This window comes from Emydura macquarii, unplaced genomic scaffold (assembly GCF_026122565.2).
Source record: "Emydura macquarii macquarii isolate MOO-44397 ecotype Brisbane River unplaced genomic scaffold, CSIRO-AGI_Emac_v2 contig_1253, whole genome shotgun sequence".
NCBI lineage: Eukaryota > Metazoa > Chordata > Testudines > Chelidae > Emydura > Emydura macquarii.
In genome coordinates, this window is record NW_027131390.1 from 68,785,652 (window position 1) to 68,802,899 (window position 17,248).

The 17,248-nt window shown below is 40.3% G+C and overlaps 1 protein-coding gene across 3 annotated transcripts in view; it reads right to left on the reverse strand.

Annotated features, from left to right (window-relative positions):
- Nucleotides 1-17,248, reverse strand: part of ITPRID2 (ITPR interacting domain containing 2) — a 52,338-nt gene that overhangs the window by 15,209 nt on the left and 19,881 nt on the right. For all 3 annotated transcript variants that reach the window (XM_067549086.1, XM_067549084.1, XM_067549085.1), the window contains exons 10-14: nt 14,513-14,585; nt 8,095-8,180; nt 3,860-5,053; nt 858-944; nt 270-397 (exon numbers count right to left, since the gene is read on the reverse strand). In XM_067549086.1, coding sequence (XP_067405187.1) covers nt 270-397; nt 858-944; nt 3,860-5,053; nt 8,095-8,180; nt 14,513-14,585 — 1,568 coding nt within the window. The remainder of the gene's footprint in view (nt 1-269; nt 398-857; nt 945-3,859; nt 5,054-8,094; nt 8,181-14,512; nt 14,586-17,248) is intronic.

The window sequence follows — 17,248 nt, forward strand, 5'->3', positions numbered from 1 at the left end:
GAGTTCTGCTGACTGGCACAAGAGGCAGACCAGAAAAACCAGAAGAAGAAGAGAAGTAGTACAGATGTGGGGTGGGAAGATAGTAAAGTTAGAGAGAAAACTCAGGTCTAATCCTGCTGAATAGGAAGTCAACGTGCAAATTGCCTTTAACTTCAGTGGGAACAGGAGCAGGTTCCTTATTATATAATAATTGTTGTTGGATGAAATATGTTTAGATAAGGGCTTATTTTCTCTCTCTCATAAAAATCAAAATACACAATGATATTTACCTTTCCTCTTCAGTCATGTGCTGATAAACTGTTGTTTGCTGACGTAACATAGTCAATTCCAAATCCATCATCTGTGTTCTAAACAAGTTTAGACTACGTCTCACCACTTGCAGTTCCTGAAAAGTGTTCTAGAAAGGTATGAACAAGGTGTCACACGCAGAACTTCAATTAGAAAGCCCCAATCCTACAATCGGATCTACACAGGTGGACATCCACCCACATGCAGAGCTTCACTGACTTTCACACCAAGACCCACTCATGGGTTACATGACTGGAGCCACAGGCTGAAGTAGTTAGATACCGAAAAGCAAACAGTGTAAAAAACCATGGGGAGATCTGGGTTTAAATTTTACTGTCTGACCCTGAAGACACTTACTCCCATGAATAACTTAGATATGAAGGTAGTTCCACTCACTTCAATAAGACTACTTGTATTAAAAAAAAAAAATTACATACATGATTGTTTGAGAGATTGGGCCCTTATTTTGTATCCTCTTCAGAGGAACGCCTGTGTCATCATGTGTCCATACAGCACATTCAGGGTACTACTGAAATATTATTAATAAAAACAGATGTACTGCCTCTTACTTCATACAGAGGTAGAATGGTGATCTCAGATGATCTCGGAGTACTGTAGGAGCCAACAGCAAGATCATGTCCTTTCATCACAGGGTACTGGGAAAAAAAAAAAGAGAGAAGTGAAAATGCCAATAAGACCATTTTATACATCAATCCTCATGCACTCAGACACTATAGTGATGGGCAGCAGCGTAGAATCCTAAGAAAGAAGATCAGCTGAGCTGAGTTTGATAAGGAAACTAAGACGTAGCACCAGTCAAACTATAATGTCTTTGTGGCAATATGGGCTCTACTATTGATATAATTATGATGAAAGGGAGTTTTGGTGTGAAGAAGGGCATGCAGAACAGCCTTTAAAAGAGGATAGAGACAGAAGATCACTGAAGCATGCTTTCCCATAAACTCAAAGCTCAGTACCACGAAAGCATTGAGTTAAAACTTGAAATACAAAAATAATCATTTAGAAGTTATCAGGTCTGATACATGAAACACTAAGGAAGGATATGTTTGGACCTATACCATTTCTTTAATGTCTTTGAAATTTCAGTAGTTCTTACTACTCTGCTAATGCAACGTAAAAATGGAATACAAGCAACAATCATCTCTAGGGCTGCCAAAAGGATTTATTAAACAAACAAAAACAGGGCACCATTTTCACATCATGATCACATACGCCTTCACTGTGCAGATTTGCCCTTTTTGGGTTTTTTTATGTCAACATGTTGCCTGCATCCAAAGATCCCTGCCTTCATAGTTTTTCAGAAAACAATTCCGTTTTTGCTTGTTGCATCCAAGAATGGAGCAGGCAGGCAGAATTTGCAAAATGTTACAAGCACACACATGCTGCAGTTGAAAACAATTGTACACAGGTGAAACATTTACCCTTTAAAACATGACAAAAATGTGGTTTGTCCAATGTAATTCTGAGAGAGTTCAAAGGGCAACTGACATGTCATAACAATAAGTCTGTAGCACCTTAAAGACTAACAAATTCCTGTAGGCATAAGCTTTCTTGGGCTGCAACACACTTCGTCAGATGCATTGTTAGTCTTTAAGGTGCTACAGGACTCTCACTGTTTTTGCTGTATACAGACTAACACAGCTACCCCTCTGGAATTTTTGACGTCATAGAAAATTTGAAATACATTTTAAGAGAAGATTTGCTTAAACATGAGCATTATAAGGTTTTTGTTCTCCTTCTCCTCCTCATCCTGAGAATGTATCTGTTCCTCTTTATCCCTACCCTGAAGTTGCAATCTAGTATTTGGAACTTTTCAGTCATCTCTATAGCAATTGATTGTCATATGACAGAGGACAACTTTGTGCAAAGGATAAGGCGAAGTAGGTAAATTCCTATAGAATAACGACATTCTCATGCAAACATCTCCAGTAATAATACTGAAGGAGTGAAATATACTAAACAGGATAGAGACTCTGGCCTGGCTGAGATATGCTTAGTGCAGGATTGGGATGGGTGGGTGTGGGGCCCTATCTAAACTAGGATATTTTACAAAAAAAATATTCCCACTGATGCTCATTTCTATCAGCTGATCTGTGTCAGCAGCACCAGTAAGAACCCTGCTACTGACATGGCTCCAGGGGCTTCTTCTTCAGCAGATTTAGTTAACATGATGGTGAGAAGACTGTAAACTGCCATTGCCTTGTCTCTACGTGCATCCACTGGAAGGAATTTCCCTGTAAAATTCTCAATCTAGATATAAGGGCAGAGTCTGAAAACACTTACCAGCAGCTCAGTGCCTATGACCTTGAGCAGTCCTATTGGTTTCAAAGTCACTATAGTAAGCCCTATGCAAAGACGTGTTTGCAGGACTGGTGTTAAATTTTGACCCGTGGCAAACACTACAAAAGGATCAATAACTTCATTATTACTTATCGATTCCACTAGCACCCACACATGTACTAGGCACCTTCTGCAGACAGATGGAACTCCTCATACCTGTGTCAAGGGGCTTACAGACTGAGTCCTGGTCCTGCAGCAGCGTGTGTGTGTGTGCAAGTGGATGCCTGCCCCTGCATCAAACCCATCAGAATGAATGGGGCTCCACAGGGGCACAGAGGTCCACCCACAACCACCACATTACCGGACTGGGGCCCGACACCCTGATCTTGCAACTGTTCTGCCCACATGGACCCTTATGCCCATGCAGAGCAGCCTGCAGGATCAGGGCTGAAGTTAAACGGATAAGAGGATGATAAGCCATAGAGAAGGTGGAGGAGGAAGGATATCAATAAGATTATGAGGTTAATCAGCAAGGGCTAGTCCATTGCATAACTTGGTAAAGAGTGGGTTTTACATTTTCATGTATTTATTCGGAGTAATCAGATGTCCAAGATCATGAAAGCGTTATGGCAAAAGTGGGTCTTCACAAGAGACCTGAATGGGAGGAGTGAGGCATCTTGTGGATCAGCTGGGGAGTGGAACAGTGTTCCGCAAACAGGGGTTGCACAAGTGAACATACAGATATGGTTGTGGGATACATGGACTAATGGAGTATTGAGGCTGGCAGAGCAGAAGGGATGGGGAATGCAAGAAAGAAAAGTTGGCTAATTGAAGGCATGGAGCGAAGATGAGGGAATTAAGCAGCTCCTTGAAGGCGAGGACAATAATCAATGATCTACTGGGTAAAAAAACATAAAATAAAAAAATCTGAGCAAGTCTAAGTTAGACAACACTGTTCATTTTTTCACAATATTTACAGTCCCCATCATTGGGTCAATTGCAATAAGAAAAGCCAGTAAAAGCAAAGACAGTTGGGGATGAGAAGAAGTGGAGAGTTGATCATATGCAGAAGCCCTTGCTTTACATCAAATTAACCCTGCACAAAATGTCACATTTCTGATTCATCATATTACAGCCTGATTTACTTGACAGAACACAAATGGGATAAATCCAGGTCACACTTAAGACTAGATTAACATTTTGCTTTGAATTCAACACCACCACCAACAACCCTTTTTTGACCACAGCTCTGAATTTGGTTTCCTCTTACCTGAGAGAGATTCTGCAGAGAGTTTCGGATATCATGCAGGACTCTGCGCAGCTGCATTTCAACTGTAGAGGGTGGGTTAACGGCATGAGGCCGATGAGGATATCCCACATGCCTTGGGGAGCAGGGATATCCAAAAACAGAAGCTAGCGCACTGCAGGAAGATCCTGAGATGCTTGGGATGCTATGGGTGCTCAGTGTTCTCATATGTTCACACAGAGGCCTGTCTTGCCAGTCAGAATGAAGAGAATGGAGAGAACATGTCGACTGAGACATGTGTGCCGGCATGGACAACGGACAGCTCGGTAGTTTGTTGTGATTGGATTCATCCACGGGCCTGTTCAGCCCACTCTGGGAAGTTTCTTTTTTCATGGATGAAGGGGCAATGAACAGCGTGGATTTACATGTCGGCGGACTGTCATCTGCCTCGGTCACCAATTTCTTGTCCTCATTCGCCAGTTTCTCTTCCTCCGTGGGTGTATACTTGTAGGTGAAAGAAGGGGGACTGCACAAAGTCTCTTTTCCTGGAGTTAACTGGACATTTACAGAAGACACAACTCTCACAGGATTCAGTAATGTAGTAGGGAGGGATTGGGACCGCCTCAGAGGATAACCTGCTCTGGCCAAGTGGTGCTTCAAGAGGAGATCTGCTGACGTGAGTAGAGTGCGCCCTGCTCTGGAATCAGAAGTGCTGCTGATCTTCATCTGGGCTCTTTGCAGAGCAACATTAACCCTGTCCACAGCAGGAGGGGATGAACTGCTGCTTTCAATGGATGCCATTGATCTGAGAATATGATGTGTTTGATACTGAGGAAATTCACATTCACTGCTTTTGTCCAGATCACTCTCATCACTAGTAACTTCCTCTAGTAACTCAGATTCCTTCTGCTGACTGGAAACCTCTTCACTTTCTGTACTGAAATCTCCTTGACCCATATCTGATGTCTGAGTCTGCTTGTTTTCACTACCTTGGTTCTCATCAGATACATGTTCCATGATTTTCTCAACATCTCTTCTTCTGTTCTCAGAAGGTACCTCCACTTCTGGGAGGAGAAATTCCTCCTCTTCCTCTAACTCATTGAAATATGCCTGCTCCTTGGCTATCGACGTCTTAATCTCCTCACCAAGCGACTTCACTGTTGTTTCACTGTCACAGCTGTCAGCACTGCTTCCCATGGCCTGCAAAGACTCATGAACCTGTGAAAGGCAAAGCAGAGATGGGAGAAATGCCAAAGAAAGTGAGAGAACACTAAGAATACAACTTCTACCTTATTAAAAGTCAGGCTAGTGACAGAGAAAGTCCATACTTCTGGGGGAAAATAATCCTCAATACAGGTATTCAATGGGAGGGAGAAATCTGGGAATCAGTAATGCTGAAAGTAGTATATCAGAGGGGAAGTTAAAAAGGAGTGTGTAATGAAATATGACACTGAAAACAGGCCTAGGCAAATACAGTACAGTAAAGTATGAGAGCTATGTGTTACAAAGCACATGAGCAAGAGTCCTTTCTATACAACTCTATAATATTAGGTTCCAGTCTAGATACCTCATGGCCAGAAAGATAAAATGGAGGTAGATCAAAGCAGAAGAGCAAAGTGATTTGGGGGTTTCAGGGACTTATTTTTCTTTATAAGTTAGAACATAGCAAATACATATATTTTAGGTAAATGACGACTAAAGGAAAGCACGGTGCAGAGACATGATGCCACTAGTATCTGAAGGTTCTTATTCAACACCAATACACTAAAATGATAATTGTCTTGGAAATATCTAGGTATGTAGAAGGAGAGGACACCAAAGAGTGAGAGGGATTATTAGATTAGTGCACTTGGTATAACTAGGAGTTATGGGATGAAATTGAGACTGGGAAAATTTAGCCTGAACACACATTTCATTTATCTAAAAACACACACACAAAATCGCAATACCGTTACATGTCTTGGAATAATCAAGTTCCACATGTTACTAGCCTATGTAACTATTTGGAATTTACTAGTTACCTTTATCCTCCCTCCCTTCCTCTCCCCTCCCACTGTTCTATCAGGCTCACTTATGAGTCCTGTCTTAAATTAGATTGTAAGCTTTTCATGGCAGGAACTGTGTCTGCATATGCATTTGAACAGAGCATAGGATTAGGAGCCCCCATGGTACTAACTGGGACCTTTGCACACTACTGTAATGTTTAAAAAATATATATAAGAAAAAGGAAAAGCAGGAAAAGCTTCCTGAGAGTGAGATCTCTTTGACTGTGGAATGGTTCCCCTAGGGAAGTGATACCAGACAATGGGGCTTCTACATTTAAAAGCTACTTTGGACAAGACACTGATTAGGACAAATGCATACAGTGTACAATCAGGGGCTTGCCGTGGCAGTGGCATGAGAAGACCCAATATGTTTTTTTCCATCTCTAATTCTATAGCGCTGCACCGCTGTAAAGATTCTATCCATTAGTTTACTATTGCTAGATCATTTATGAAATATGTCGGGCGATAACCTTCATCTCCCCTTTGCCCTGAACAGAATTTTCAGCCATGGGCTTCACAGTCATAGGAAGTAACCTCTTTATTGCTTCCATTAACATTGCACAACTATCCAATCACAAATACGTTTGGAAAGCTCATGGAATGCCATTCAAGCCAAGGAAATTAGCACGTCCAGCGTTTTCCCACGTCCAAAAGATGTTAATATTTCAGTGAAATGCCTCATGTAAACTAATGCAACTTACAAGTTTGCAGAGCTGTCTGTCTACTGTTATACTTTATTAATTTACAAGTCATCCCCACAAACTTAACATTGTTGGAGAGAGAATTCCTCCAGTTTCTCCTTGATAAAGGAAGTCTTTGATATACCCCTTTCAAAACGACCCAGAGAAATGCAAAATCTGCCTCAGAAATCTTTATTTTAGGATTTGGAGGGGTGGGAGATGCATTGGCAGCTCTAGTTTTTTCAGTTTGCTCCTGTATTTCAAAGGAGCTGTTACAGTAAGTTATTTAACAGTAGATGGCACTAACTTACCATGTTTTTAGAAAACAACCTATACCCATTTTTATTCCTTGAGACATTTTCCAAATCTTCTCCTCTAGCTGCCAAGTTCTCACTTTCCTTTTATATTAGCCTAACCACTCACCAGTATTTTCTCAATCAGCTTGGATATAAAACAGTGAAGGCAACAGTCTAGAAATACCGTAGCACAAACCAAGACTATCTCGTTCACCATAATCTCTCTCTCAATGTACCCATTAAAACAAGTAAAATATAAATCAAAATATAGTGCATTTTTCTAATGAACATAGACAACCATCACTACTGGGGCCTATCTAGGCCACTAAGACTTTAGTTACAACATGGTTTTATTTGGTAGAGTACATAGGACCTTAAACAGGTTTTATAAGTAGTTTGAAAACCAGTACAGACCAAGAAGTGATTCTACTCTTACACTAACATAAAAGCATTGGACTTCAGTCAATTTATTCTTGGTTTACCCCAGTGGGAGAGGAGGGGGAACATCAATACATGAAAACTGAATAATCAGCAGAAAAATCATAGTGTCCTATTTATGTTAATCTTTGCTCACTGGAAATTATGAAAGAAGGGGAAGCCATTTTAAAGGCTCAGCCAGTGAGCAAAGGTTTACCAAAAATCAGTGATCAGGAAATATTGAACCTAAAGTTCATCCCAGGCCTCAAATCATTCAGGTCAGATCATCCATCTAAAAGACTTGAAAATATTAATGTAAAACTACAAAAGGAGACCAGACAAGTCCAATCCTGAAATGGAAAATCCTGTCAGGATCCAAGGCTAATAAGCAAGATGAAAACAAAACAAAAACAACAGAATCAAAATAATCAACCACTTCTCCAACCACCATGTTGTCACTATTCAGTATTTGTAGTCTCTAGGGGTACATCTACACAGCCAGCACAAGCCTCCCAGCCTGGACAACAGACTTGGGCTCACACTACAGCACTAAAAATAGCTGCACAGACAGTGCTTTGAAGTTGTGGCTGGGGATGGAGCTTGGTCTCTGAAGCCCACCCCTTTCTCTAGGCTTCAGAGCCACGCTCCAGCCCAAACCACAATGTCTACACAGCTATTTTTAGTGCCCTAGCGAGAGGCCCATAAGTCCAAGTCTGTTGACCCAAGCTTGGAGGCTCACTGCCATGGGCTGTGTAGACATACCCTCAGCGCCCTAGTCATGGACCAGGAACTCATTATGCTAGAATCAATGAACAGCTTACCTGACTAAGCGAAAAGCAGTCAGTAGAAGAATCTTCAGCAAAGCCACTGCTATCAGAATGCTGACTCGCAGTTCGCAACAGATGGTCTATAAAGGGAAAAAACAAGGTGACTATAATAAGTTTGTGACAGATTTGGCAATTTCCTGCAACATCCTTGGGAGATTTTATTGAATTAAGTTTAAGTATCTTTTGAGGTCCATTGTATTCAATGAACGCTTTATGTACCCTTGTGGTCTGGGATTGTATTTTACCTCTCTAGGAAGGAGTTGGGGTGTGAAGCCTGGGAAGTGTTAAAAATGTCAAAGGATATTGAACAATGTGTCAGGCAAGAATGGATATTTGGGACAAACAGGGTCAAGTAATTTTCTTGGGAATCTCTAGAGGGAGATGAATGCAAATTCCCCACCGTCCTCTGGGGATATGAAAAAACCCAGCCTTTTGAAGCTATGCCCTGGGTAGAGGGCCACTGTCTGATTATAGAGTTTCAAGATCAAAGGCTCAAACTGGCTCAAGGAAAGACTAATCTAAAGACTAATGGGTAAATTTGTTCTGAACTCAGGCTGTTATGAGCTGGTTGCCACAGAAAAAAACCCTTTGTGGCATCTGAAAGACTAACTCCTACCAGAGTCCCTGTTGCATTTTGGGATGGAGGGGGTAATCTCTGATAAGCTTATTAGCATGCTTGTAGGTTCTTTTATTGTTTTTAATTGGTTTTCTCTGTTATGCTTCCATTTTAAAAATAAATGTGCTTGCTTAGAAAGAGCTGAGCGGTTACTTGTAATGGCTGGCAATCATGGCTCTTCACAGCCTTCAGAAAGAAAGCAAAGCGCAGACGCTGGCTCACCTAGAGGTCATCAGAGGTGAATAATCAGAAAATATACACTTCTCATTGTCTCAGAGGTGAATAAAAATTACACAGACTTCTCACTTCCATCTTATTTTTCTTTAGACCAATAGGAACTTAAAGTGAAGAAAGCTGCTTATGAACTTCAGAGCCATCGTGCACAGATTCTGAATATTTCCGATACAGACATTCACCAATACACGCATTGGCTTCTTGTTTCATGAAGTTTTATTACCTCTTGAGAAAAATATTGGCCTGGCCCTTTGCCTCACTCAATATTTACTTCTCAGGACAATAAACCTTTATGACCCTCAAAGCCTATTTCTGCTTAGGGAGAGGCATGTTGCAAAAGCCAGTAAGTATTTCAAATCACTTTCCACTACAAGTCAGATTTTTGCATCTGCCTCAACATCCCTCAGCAATTACTACTTTGTAAAAGCCTCTTCTCCCCATTTCACCTGTACTGAGAATTTCACAAATGTATTTAATTTTTGGGGAACACTTTGAGGTTAATCAAACAAAGCATTTTTCATAGACGGGGTAACTTTTATCTAAGTGTGAATCGGTACTCATACTCTACTTTTCCTTACACCAAAACACCACACTCTCTCTATATATATTCCCTGTATGTACCACAAATACTTAATTGCCATACTGTGCATGCAGTAAAGATATTAAGAAAGAGTGCTGTTGGGATGCCTTCTGTTTTGGAGTTACATGATTTTGGCTCTGGTCCATACTAGAAATATTATCAGCTACTATGCTGGTCTATGGAACTGTACGATGGTGCCCCCCTCACAACTTATATATGGGCTTCTGATACAGATTCAGTGACTCTCCTCCCTTTCACCATTTTGGGACACATCTTGGGCTCGTGCAGGTTAGCAAAAGGTGTAAAGGACACACTGAGATAGTCAGATCATGGATACAATGACACAGGGCCCCTGGCAATGGTGAGTTTTCCTGGAAGAAGGTCAATCGCACAAGATGCTTGCAATCCACGTTCCACAATAGGGACTGCAGGTATTCAACTCAGCCCCAAAAAGGGCAGTGACAGCTTGTGAAGGGCACGAATGGATGTGGAAAATGTGCTCTGCCGCTGCCAGAAAGTTTGATTTAAAGGCTACCTTCCTTCACTGAACACCACGGTGCATGACAGTTCACCTGCCCTCCTCCAGGGTTAATCCCTCGGGGTGCAGTGGCCTCCTCCGTGCTTAGATTGGTGTAATTTCTACCAGACAGAGGAGGTCAGTCAAGCCCACTACATCTCCCCTGTTGGCATCAGACCATAGGCTATTTACAAAGAAACAGCATCATCTGCTTCACAAAGAGCCTGATAAGGACCTCTTCCCCAACAGATTGCAAGAGGCCATAAGGGGAAGAGCAGCAGCCAGGCAAGATGAACAGATAAAGTGGAACAGTTAACACATCCCAACTAAACTAGGAAAGGAATCAATTCACCCTCCCTGTTAATATCACACCAGGCGTACAGCACAAACAAAAACATTTAAACCATTAAAATATTCAAAATGTGCCAGTGCAATTTATGCATTCAAAAACATTTAGGCCGACAAAACTCTGAAGAAAAGAGAATACAGGAGTCCCTGGTTTATTAAGCATGTCTGCATTTGATAGATGCATGGCAGAGTACTTGACAAATAGCGGAATAATTAACTAACTATCTCCTTTATAAACTACTCTGCTCTCAACCAACTAGGATTCTTATCATTCCAACAGTCCAGTCAACTAAAGGCTGCTTACCTAAAGATCAGAGTAGTGTTTCTGCTATCATCTGCCTGAGTTTGTGCTTCTAGTAGAGAAAAGAGGAAGAAGTGCATTGAATCTGTTCATTGACATCTATTGATATTTGGGTTACTTGCTGCAATGCTTTGCATCTTAGATACTACTAAACCCAAATGCAATAAGCTTTTATATCAATATTCCAGATTTGGGTGGGAGATGCCCAGTTATGAGGACTAAGAGTACTCTCACCTCAAATCTTCCTTTTTCCCACCTGGTCCTCAGCTGACTTTGCCTGGGAGAGGAGCTCAGATCACAGACTACAGCCGAAAACTCATGAGATAGTGACAGCAGGGGACACTGCTACAATAATCCCAGGCAAGTCTTCCCTCAAGGAAAGTGAAGGGGCATCACAGCATGTGGAGGGTGTGAGCGTCAACTCCCGAAACTACTGGACCAGTTCCAGGTCTATCTTCCTGTAGATAGGCACATATGTGTACACCCTCCCACCCTACTTGAAGCAGTATATATATAAAATGGAATTAACTGTGGTGTTGCCATTAATATGTACTACTAACCCGTTTCAATAGCCTTCATTTTCAAGAGTGAGTAATGATTTTGCCTGCCAAATTTGAGACGTCTTAAAAGAGCCTGATTTTTGGCAGCTCACTGCTCAACCTCTGAAAGTCGGGCACTTCTAAGGAATCACAAGCTGGGTATTGAAAAGACTCACTAGACACTGAAAATATAGTGCTTTGTCTTTTACACTCCAGATGTAGATCCTGTATTTGTGAAGCTCTTTCCAGCACCTTCCGAACAGAAGTTGCGGCTGCATAAATGCAAGACATCATTAAATGAAGAATTATGTTCTTCAGCTAACAAAAGCTTTCTTCCAGCTAACTTTACAATAGCTTTTTATACTGGACATTTAGCAGCACTTTATGTTTACAGCACAAAGCAACTGAAGCTCATTTCTCTCTACAGTCTCCCTACAAAAACCCCACAGGCAAAACATAGCTACATTTGAGTTATGTAATAACAAATGCCATTTCTGAGCATACTGGATAAACTAGTTCAGTACCATTTACAAGACATGACCTAAAAAGTACATCAAGCTGGTCATATCATGTTAAGGGATATTTAGCATTCTCAATATAGTGTTTGACAAACTAAGACACTAATAGTGAAACAATAATTTGCAAGCCACTGTGAAAAATAAGCTTGCCATTTAAAATAAACATTCATTTAAAAGTGAAAAATGTGCACTAATGGAGGACATTGGCCATCATAGAATTCAGCATTGTTTAGGCATGTTTTAATAGTCTCCAGCTTATTTCAATGGAGAGGGAAAAACACCACCCATTTTTAATTTAAATACTGTACATTTTACTGCAGACCCTCCTAAAAATGCCTTGCAAACTACACTAAAAAAAGTCAGAGAAAGTACAGTCTTCCTTTTGTAAGTACAATGCCGTTATAAATACCTTCTCCTTTTATATCCAATAAATTTGTAACATTCTGTACCGAACATCATCACCCTGATATGGACAGAGAAATATCCTTCCAGAAACAGACATAGGGCCTGAAATTGTGAAGAGTGCATACAAAATATGTATTTCTGTTTGTGTACTTACGTACACTAAAACCATGGGACTGAAACAGGTTAGTGCATATTAAAATACTTAACAGAAAATACATTGTAACAAAAGGACTAGGGTTTCCGCTCAGAGCAGAACTGAGCTTAGGGAACCCTAGCAACAATAGGTCTCTTGTTCGGAGAGAGTGACCAAGATTATTTCCAAAGCAACTAGTAGTTTTTGGTGCCTCCATATTTGCTGAGCCCTTGCCCTCTGAAATCAGGCCCCTTGACTCAAGTTAAGCACCCAAAAATCACTAGTCACTAGCCCTTTTGAAAATCTTCACCATTTGCCTAAAATACTTCTCTTCTTCGCGTTTCACTGAAATTGGTATGGCCTTGTAAAATTCTTACGCTAAGAAAATAATGTTTGGGAATAGTCTCAACTTTTACATTTAAGACGACAGTTTTGCCATCATTGCAATAGAGAAGACAAATGGAACTAACCCAACCATCAACACAGGTAAATGTTTAACAAAACAAGGAAATAGTGGTTCATAGTATGATAATGATACAAAGTGTCTTTCATCTCTAGCTCACTGGATTGAATTCAGCTCAGGTTTGGCAGTTATTTTGTGTCCTATGTGAAATAAATGTTTGGTCTCAAGACTACTTTCTAGCAGATAGTAGCTCCCCCCATCACAATTAGCACCCTTGTTGGTAGATTCAGCTGAGTACTCAAGGACTGCATAGGCATAGAAAATTAAATATTCTTTCATTTGTATGCAGTGGAGGGGCAATATGGGAAAGCATGCATTGCTGTTGCCATTTATACCAGTCCTGTGGCTATATAGAAGTTTTCCATTGCCATGGCTCTCTGGCACCTTTCATGAGCACCAAGATTATGCAGGGATTTGGGCACATTTTTTTCCTGGGGTGGGTGGAGGAGAAAGCACTGGGTCCCCACATTTCTATATGTCACATCTTCCATCAGAAATAGGAGACTAATTGTTTTTTTGGGGGGGGGAAGAGCAGCTACTAATGCTTTGAACTTCCTTTGTTAGGAACTTCCTTCAATGCTGGTTAAGGCTGACAAACAGGGAAACGCCACACAAAAAAATCAGATCTCTGCCATACAAACTGCATAGAGCTATTACCTGGGGACTGTAGTCAAATATCAAATATACCTATAGACATGTATACGTGTGTACAATCCTGAGGTAAAAGAAATCAAGATAGGGATGCTGTGAAAGACACTGGTTGCTAACAAAACTTCTGTCACCTTCTCTCTTCCTGACCTACCTTTCACAACAGAGGAATAATCAGTGCAACTGTACCTATGTGCTGGGAAATACTGCAGAACCTGTACAGGAAACCATCCTTATAAGGCAGTTTTCAATCTTCAAAGTCCCCTCCCTCCAAGGTATCCTCAAAAATACTGAAATCACCTCTACTGCTTTCATTAAAAGAGCACCTCATTTTATGCAACTTATATTTGTTGATCTAAACAGATTTCTGTCTCTCTCTAGAGTTTTTGCTGGGGAGTGATCAGGTGTCCATGTATACATTCCCTAAAAGCACCTTCCATTTAATACATCAGGGTCTAGTCTTTCATTAGTTATACATGCATCAGCTGGAGACTAAACTTCATTTGCCAGCTTTGCATGAGAGGCAATAACAAGGACAAAATTAATTTAAGCCTCTGCCTTGTCCCTCTCCCCTCCCAAAATATAAAGTAACATCATTCAAGATGAAAGTGTGCACCAAATATGCTACATAAGCCAGTTCAGGGAGTTTGTCATCTGAAAAACTAGGACTTCAACATGGTGGAGACTCATTGGCCCTTTGCACAGTCAAAGTGCAGATGTAGCATTAGCACATAGTAAAAAGCTGGTGGCACCATACAATTTAGGTTTAAAACAATATAATTTTAGTTTAAATGGGAATCTTAAATTACAGGATCTGGAGGGGGAAAACCATACAACCTCAATTATCATTTCAGTTTCTTTGAGCCATTATCAGTGGTACAGAAGTCAAAACATTAATTGAGGTTATAGGGTTGCCTCATCTCTTGTAATTTAGAATGCAACTTTGCAATAATATTCTGTGATTTTAAACTTAATTGAAAAGCAGGTCTGCCTCTTTTTGGGGGGTGGGGAGAGGGATGGTTACTACTAAGTAGTTTTAAATACTCAAGTCAGCACTTCAAGAGACACACTCAGGATTGAATTGGCTCTGAGGACTAGAAGTCTACTCACCTCTTCTTGATTTGGCCAAGGCCAACTGGTGAGGAATTGGAACATGTGGTGCTTCTCCCTCTGTACTTTGAATCTAGAGGAGAGGAGATATGTATATTTAGTTATACCAGTGGAATGTGTTTCTGCACCTCAGATTTTGTACAGTATATACCGAGGGTTTCTGCCCACGAAAGCTTATGCCCAAATAAATTTATTAGTCTTTAAGTTGCGACAGAACTCTTGTTGTTTTGCTGAAAATAGACTAACACAGTTACCCCTCTGGAATTAGTGTAATGAATCAAGTGGCCATCTTGAAGTAAATACACTACACAGTCTCATCTTGTAAAGTGCCGAGTATTTCACTGGGAGTAACTTCAGTGGAAAATGAGTTTAAAGAATTCTTCTTAAAAAGAGCTCAGCTCCTAACAGGATTGCACCCATATTATTATTTGTAGAAATATTTCTTGTGTTTCCCAGTACAAAAAATGGAAGATAGCATGTCACAAGCCATGAAAGATTCCAAATGGGAAACTTCAAATTACATACCATGGAAAATGTATCCCACTGTTTAGTCCTTTTGCAAAACAGTAAAACTTATTGTTAAGTAAGGAGTTCTAAAATGACCATTCAAACAATGAAAAGAATATGTTTAAAATCTCAACAGAAAGGCCTTTGTTTTGTTTGAAAGCCCTAATACACTTTCTTTTCTGTATGTAACAAAAGATCCATTCGTTTGCATGCAACGCCAGCAAACTCACACTAATGTACTAGTCTAACTAAATTCACAAGGAGAGAAACTTCCAGCTGCAGCTGTAGCTAGATTCAGTTTAAAAATAAAATTATATACTGATATTTTACACAAAAATTGGTATTTTGTTCATTTGTAAATGTATTTGTCAAAAGCATAAAATATATTTACATTGATATAATCTTTGCTGCAAGAATGAAGCAAAAGGCTAAATACATTTTCTCAATTCCAGGAGATTCAGGAAGTCCTCCAGCAGTCTACATGTCTGCTTTTGACTTCAGTGGGAAAAGATGGCAGCTCCTACTGTCTTCAAATGGATTTAAACTCTACATTAAGAATAGCAACAGATCTGTTCCTCTTCACTGTGTAGACTGTCCAGAAGTAAAATAACCATTTTCTCAAAATAAAAGTCACTGAAAAGAGGTTCAGACTGTAACTGCATAATAAGAAAATGGATAAAACATATTTAAATTATCATGCAAACTATGCCACAAAGATTAGTTAGAGTCAAAGCAGCAATTCTAAAGGAACTCATTCTTGGAGGAATTTTCAAATCCTCTAGTTGTCCTTAAATGAGGAACTGGGCTGACATTCTCCTGTTATAATCAATTCCTCAAACAACAACTTTCCCCTATTTGCTAATTAAGTTGGTTGGTTAGATTCCATGATCACATCCCTAATAGAATTTATGGCTGTCTAAAAGTACATCCAGCTGCAATGTCAAGAGGAAAAAAAAATTAACTCTTAGAATGAAAAACATGGTAATATATCACCGAAGCTACTACATATTCTTCAGTACCTGAAATAGTTACATTTTAATGTAATTATGCTATAATCTCTGTTATCACTTTGCACCCTCTTAGAATAACCATGACAGAAATAAGAGTACCAAGAAGAAGAGAGAATTTTTAAAGAGCATTTGATTCCTTTATGGTTTCACAGATTACTTTAACTCATAATATAAGTATTTCAATGTGGAATATCATATTTTAATGAGGAAAAAAAAAGTCAGACACTGAAGTGTCTTTTTAAATAAAGAGATCTTTGTTAGCACTTGACCTGAATTCACCCATTTCTTAATTTTCAGAGTTTGACACCAAGACTTAAGGTGTTAAGTACTGATAAAATTGCTGTTTTCTCATAAGACATGCTCTGATTTTAATAAACTCCAATTTATTAAAATGGAAACTTCCGGTGTCAAAAGGACTTCCTACAAGGAATATGGAGATTTTCCAAAACTTGAGGTGAAAAACTGGTTCCTCTGCTTATTATAGCAGGGCTCGACAAATTTGTTTTGGAGCTAGGAGCCAGCCCAAAAATTAAGGAGCCAGACAACATGGGCTCAGCGGCGGGGCACCCTGGCCGGAGCGTAGTAGCTGCTCTCCCCTCCCACCCCCGCCCCTTCCTCCCACCCCTCTCCCACAACATGGACCCAACGGCGGGGTGCCCTGGCTGGAGTGCGGTGGCCACAGTGCTCCCCCCTCCCAGCCCTGCCACATGGGTGCAGTGGCACCCTGGCCGGAGCGCGGCAGCCGCTCCCCCCAGAAAAATACTAGGCATCAGACTTAAATTTCTAGGCACTATGGTCACCTGGCACCCGGGGTCTGTCGAGCCCTGTATTATAGCATTTTAAATTACATAGAATACAAATTAAACAACCAGGAGCGGTTTGAGCTTTACGTATGAGAAAACAGAAACTGAAATTATTTCAGAGATATAATGTGCTTGGTAGAGAAAACAAAGATTCTAAAGCACTTTGCTTCTACCTTTATCAAAGATCTAAAGATCCTGAAGGCTGCTGAGCATCTTTAACACAGCACGGGGCCTAAAACACTTTGTTCAGCTCAAAAAATGACTTCTTGACTGAGGGTTGCAGAACCAAGTCCTGTGCATTTAATATTTCTGCTCAGTAATTTTTTTTAGGCCAATTTAACCCCTGGTGTAAGAAAGTGCAACTCCGTTTACTTTAACCAGAACAATGCCGTCACTAAAATTTAGATATGAAGTGT